General features: G+C 40.9%; 1 protein-coding gene across 1 annotated transcript in view; it reads left to right on the top strand.

The window, feature by feature from the left end:
• Positions 1-1,097: 1,097 nt before the first annotated feature.
• The window catches only part of SLC28A3 (solute carrier family 28 member 3), a gene marked incomplete at both ends in the record, with an annotated part of 48,186 nt that continues 43,283 nt past the window's right edge, over positions 1,098-6,000 (top strand). The window contains one exon of the mRNA XM_084237793.1: positions 1,098-1,157. Coding sequence (XP_084093919.1) covers positions 1,098-1,157 — 60 coding nt within the window. The remainder of the gene's footprint in view (positions 1,158-6,000) is intronic.

Below are 6,000 nucleotides of genomic sequence, written 5' to 3'. Positions count from 1 at the left end.
GGTCCCACATGGCACGCAGACCTCTCCTGCCGCCCGCTGCTCCCCTCAGCATTGTACTTCGGTCCTTCTGCCTATTCTGCTCCCCGCTCTGTCTCTGGTGTATTCTGTCAGCCTCCTGCGCTTCTGACTGTACCCAGTGCTTGTATAAATAAATAAATCTTAAAAAAAAAAAAACCACAACCCAGAAATAACTACTAGTATTATTTGATATTTTCTTTCATTCTTTTGTCCACTGCACGCAGTATTCAATTTATTTATTTTTGTTTTCCTTTAGCATAAGCATCTTCCATGTATCACATAAGTGAAAATTTCAATAACTGATATATAATGATTCATTTTAATGTACCAGAAGCAATGGCTATTTTAAAAGAATCTTACAACTAATCATTTCATAAAGCAAAGAATCCTTTATTTAAGTGAGCAGCTGGTGACCTTTCCTTTTTCTATCCTATATTTGGGTTTCTTTGGATTTTCTTAAAGCAACTTTGTCTGCAGACAGGGATGGAGTAGAAAGACTTTGTAATCCACCAGATCCAAATTTGACTTTTCATTGTCCCTTTCCTAGCCAAATGGCCCTGAGGAAACGGTCACCTTCCCCACACCTTAATTTCCACTTGTTCCAAAAATAAACCACAACCATCAATGCACAGTAACGACCTGGGACCTGACACAGACCAGCAGTCATTTGACAGACGTCAGCCCCTGTGTTCTCTGTACCCCCACCACCCTTAGTCCCTAACACCACTCACAGGAAATAGATTATTTCCCTCGTGATTATAGAGAAATTGTCCTTTTCTGTTTTGTGCTCCAGAAGAGTATTCTCCCTGGAGCGCAAATGGACAGGCAGACATGGGGAAACTCGAAATATTAATGAGGTGACCTGCCCTGGAAGCCTCCACCTGTCCCGCCCCTCCTGCTCCACCCCAACCAAGAGGTTATTAATGAAGTTTCCGAACTGGGCATTTCCCAGGTTTCTACAACAGCAAGTGGCTTTCAGGTGTCAGCAGAGGCGGCGTTGATTTTCACAGACACAGAGGACGTCTAGGCGAGCCATCTGGGAACCCCGAGTCCAGCCAATTCCACCTGGCCAAGAGCTCATGGAGCTGGAGCAGGTGCCCGCCTCCAGCGCCGAGGGCTACAGCAACGCAGGCTTCCAGGTGAGCAGAAGTGTTGTCCTCGGGTACAGACCAAGGAACCGGAATTAACGCTCTTTGCTTGCCTCCTTGGCAAGTTTCTTCACTAAAGTAGTGAGGTCTTAGTTTCCAACACGATTTTTAATGCCACTCTTTAAGCTAACTATTGTTTTTCCTTCTTGGTTGATAAACCTGAAAAGCCTCTTTTAACTAAGCTTGTTTTAATCCTGATTTGCCCTGTCACTCAGGGGGAAAACCTGCCTTTGCTTTTGTTTCTGACTCACAGCAGGGTAGGGTGTTTACTTGCAGCCACTTAAAAAAAAAAAAAAAAAAAAAAAAAACTGGTAAGAGGGAAAGAAGAGGGGAAACTCAGATGGTCATTAACACCTAGGGGCTCCTTTCTCTGAAACCTGTGCTCAGGGTCCCTCTCCAGGAGGGTCCACCCCAGCCGAGGTGGTTTATGCAAAGCAGCTTCAAGTCACCATCAACCAAACTCACTGAGTGATCACTGCTGTCTGGCTGGGTTGGGTGCTGGTGCCAAGGGGGCAGGGAAGAGGAGTCCTATCGCTGGGAAACCCCAAGCTAACTTCTCACAGGGTCTGGGATCAGGAGCTCTCAGTGCTGTTCCTAGGTGAGTGCCTATTCCTGATCTGACCCTCCTCGTGGGAGCCCACAAGAACAAGTGTCTGCAGCCCCTTGAGCTTCAAGGTCACTAAACAAGCAAAATAAGCCTTTAGGTCCTGTAATTGCAGTAACATTGGCATAGACTTCAAACCCAGACAAATTGAGTACAAAAAAATCTGAGGTTCGAAGTAACTATGCAAAGCAGAGAGGAAGAGAATTGTTTCTCCTTAACTTATTAGTCAGACAGGTCAAGAATCATACTAAGCCTGTGGAGCAGTTTTGCGCAACGCTCAAGACAGGGATAACTGTAGCCACCCTTTTTTCTAGATGCTTTCTTTTTTCTACAAATATATTAAAACAGGGCCTCCCCGGTGTGCAGCGGGTTGAGGGCTGCGCTGTGAAGCTGTCCGCGGCCTCTGCAGTGCGGGTTCAATTCCTGGTTAGCCAGGGAAATTTCCACATGGCATGGCAGACCACTCCTATCTCGCCCACTACTCCCCTCAGCAGTGTCTTTTGTCCATCTGCTGTTCTGCTCCCCGCTCTCTCTGGTGAATTCTCTCACCTTCCTGTGCCTCTGACCTGTACCCCAGTTCTTGTATAAATAAATAAATCTTTTAAAAAGATATATATTAAAATATATATTAATATATATTAAAATATATATATTAAAATAATATATAATATATATGTATTTTTTAGGCATACAAAAACTGGGGTATAAGCCAAAGGTGCGGGAGGTGAGAGAATTCACCAGAGACAGAGTGGGGAACAGAACAATCAGATAGACTGAAGTACACTGCTGAGGGGAGCAGAACAACACATGACAGCAATTTGCTGTGTGAAGGAAGTTAGGAAACTCTTTACTCATTCTTCTTCAAGTCATTATGAGCCTACCTAGACCTTCTTATTTCCGGGGGGGAAAAATAGGCTAGATGACTAACCCAAGACACTTCCTTGACGTCTCTGAGGATTTAGGGATTTAGTTTTTTCCTCATTCAAGCATGCCCGAATGTTCCCTTTAAAAGAGAAAACCCACTTATTCATCAGTAGGTAAGGCAGTGGAAAGAAAACAAGAAATCACTGATAGTGTGGATCAATGTAGATGTGTTATATAGAATATATATTATTCAATAATATTAGCCCTCAGCAAATATCTACATATATTATACATATGTTGTATATGTATATGTAATACTTATATTGTGTTATATATAATACATGTGATATATTATAAAATTATATATGATATGTAATATATAATAAATATATATTCTAATACTTTTTATAATTTTTTTACTGAGGGAACATTGGTTTACAACATTGTATGTGCAATTAATTGTTCTGATATTGTTTTTATTTCTGTAAGGTTGGTAATAATGGTTCATGTTCCTCCTGATTTAGTTATTTGTGGCCAGAGCCTTGGACAATTTGTGTCTTCTTTTTTTGTCAGTTTAGGTAGATTTGTCAATTGTTGTTCCTGTCAAAGAATCAACTTTTCGTTGCATTGATTCTATTGTTTTTCTAGTCTCTATTTCATTAATCTCTAATCTTCATTTTCTTTTTTCTGTTAGCTTTAGTTTAGTTTGCGCTTTTGTAGTTTTTTTACAGTGGAAGATTCTGTTATCGATTTATATATATATAAAAGATTTATTTTATTTATGCATACAAGAACTGGGGTGTAGGCCAGAGGTTCAAGGGGTGAGAAGATTCACCAGAGACAGAGTGGGTAGCAGAACAGGAGGATCTACTGAAATACACTGCTGAGGGGAGCAGCAAGCGAGACAGGAGAGGTCTGCTGGGCCATGTGGGTAGCTCCCTGGCTGGGGATCAAACTCATGCTGCAGTGGCTGCTGATAGCTTGATAGCACTATCTTTAACCCTTGCACCACCAGGGAGGCCCTTGACTTGCTTTTTTTTTTTATGCATACAAAAACTGGGGTATAAGCCAGAGGTGCAAGAGGTGAGAGGATTCACCAGAGACAGAGTGGGGAACAGAACAATCAGATAGACTAAAGTACACTACTGAGGGGAGCAGTAGACGAATCAGGAGAGGTCTGCTGCGCCATGTGGATAGCTCCCTGGCCGGGGATCGAACTCGTGCTGCAGAGGTTACAGACAGCTTCACAGCACTGTGCTCAAACTTGATTTGCTTTTAAATAAATTTATAGAGATAAATTAGGCCTCTAATAGTCACAAGACAGGGAGATTACTGCCCTCCAACAACTTTTTTAAGTAACAGAAGAGGTCACATCCTTCCTATTCTTGTCTCACTTTGCCCCTCCTCCCAACTCCTTTACCAGATCGTTAGGGTGATGGATAGAGACAGGGGAGTGAAGCTCAGAGGCAAAAGCAAAGCACTATGAGAAGTACAGAGAATACCGGGTGGAAGGGAAAGTGAAGTATGGGTGGTCAGGAGCCCCAAGAGCTTCCCAGAAAAAAAGAGGATCCAGAGCTGATAGCTGCTTACTTGTGTCATCCTATTTATTGGTCCTTTATTTCTTCCTGTAGCTTTGAGTTATTATAAGTGTCCTTTCATCTCAGCTTGAAAGACTACTGTAGTTTTTCTTGTAGGAAACACCTGCTAACAATGAAGTCTCTTTTTGTTTATGTGGTCTTCTAATTTTTGGAGAATACTTTTGCTAATTAAAGAATTATTAACTGAAAGGGTTTTTTTTTTCCTTTCATCTTTGAAATTGTTGAATATGTATGTCATTTCACTGCCTCCTGGCCTCCATAATTTCTGATGAGAAATCAGTTGTAATCTTATTGAGGATTCCTTGTGAGTTCCCTTTTGCTAGTTTCAAGATTCTCATTTTGTCCATGACTCTTTAAAGTTTGATTATGATGTCTTTAGTTGTGATTCGCTTTATGGTTTTGTTATTGTTGTTAAAAGATATATTTATTTATTTATTTTATACAAGAACTGAGGTACAGGTCAGAAGTGCGGGAGGGTAAGAGAATTCACCAGAGCCAGAGCAGGGAGCAGAACAGGCAGACGGAGCAAAGACACTGCTGACGGGAGCATCGGACGAGGCAGGAGAGGTCTGCTTCGCCATGTGGGGTTCTCCCTGGCCGGCGGGGAATCGAACTGGTGCTACAGAGGCTGTGGAGAGCCTCGCAGCTTGGGAAGGCCCAGTTCTCTTTATGTTTATTCTATTTGGATTGCATTAAGCCTCTTAGATATGTAGATTAATGCTTTTCATTAATGAATTGGCAAGTTTTCAAATGTTATTTCTTAAAATACTCTTTTGCCCCTTTCTCTCCTTCTGGGACTGCCTCTAAGTATGTGTTGGTATAATTGATGGTGTCCCACAGGTCTCTGAGGCTCAACATTTATTGATATTCTTTATTTAGTGAGACATTATTCTCATACTTTACTTCTTTGTACAAGCGTTCCTTTAACTTTTTGAACCTATGTTAGTTAATTTAAAGTTTTTTCTAATAATTCCAACATCTAAGTTTTCTTTTAGACAGTTTCTTTTGGCAGATTTTATCCCCTACATATGAACCACTCTTCTTATTTCTTTGCATATCTCATAACTTTTTTACCAAAAACATAATTATTAAAATAATGTAGTATGATCAGCAACTCTCTCTCCTTTCCCTGAGCTTTTTTGTTACTGCTGTTTGTAGTTGCTATTGCTTTTATTTGTGTATTTAGTTACTTAACTGAATTAATTCTATATAATTTATATTTCTTGTCATTTGTGGTCAATAAATATCTGTTTAGTTATCTTAATGATCAGCTAATGATTTAACATAAATTTCCCAGGGTTCTGGAACTAATCTCCCAATATTTGCTGGAGCGTCTGTATGCATGCTGCAGGGTTTGCCTTCAGTGCTCAGGCAGGCATTTTGCAACTCCTAGTTCACCAACATATCCTGCTTCTATTGAGTCTCAAGATCAGCCAAGGTGAGAGCTTTGGCCCTACCACAGTATTCCCTAGTCATGAACCACAACCTTGGGTATAAGCCCAAACTTCTAGATTCCCAGGAATGTCAGAGATAGATATGTCTCTCTGTTAATGGATATCTGTTATGGATATCTCATTTTTCAGACTTTCCTTTAAAATTTTCCTTACAGCATTCTTTTTTCTTTTTTTTTTTTTTTAAGATTTATTTATCTTTATACAAGAATTGGGGTATAGGCCAGAGATGCGGGGGGGTGAGAGGATTCACCAGAGACAGAGTTGGGAACAGAACAGTAGACAGACCGAAGTACACTGCTAAGGGGGGTAGTGGG

Source organism: Talpa europaea, assembly GCF_964194135.1.
Source record: "Talpa europaea genome assembly, chromosome: 7".
NCBI classification, from domain to species: domain Eukaryota; kingdom Metazoa; phylum Chordata; class Mammalia; order Eulipotyphla; family Talpidae; genus Talpa; species Talpa europaea.
Note: the sequence above shows the minus strand (reverse complement) of the source record. Positions and strands in the feature narration are given on the sequence as shown.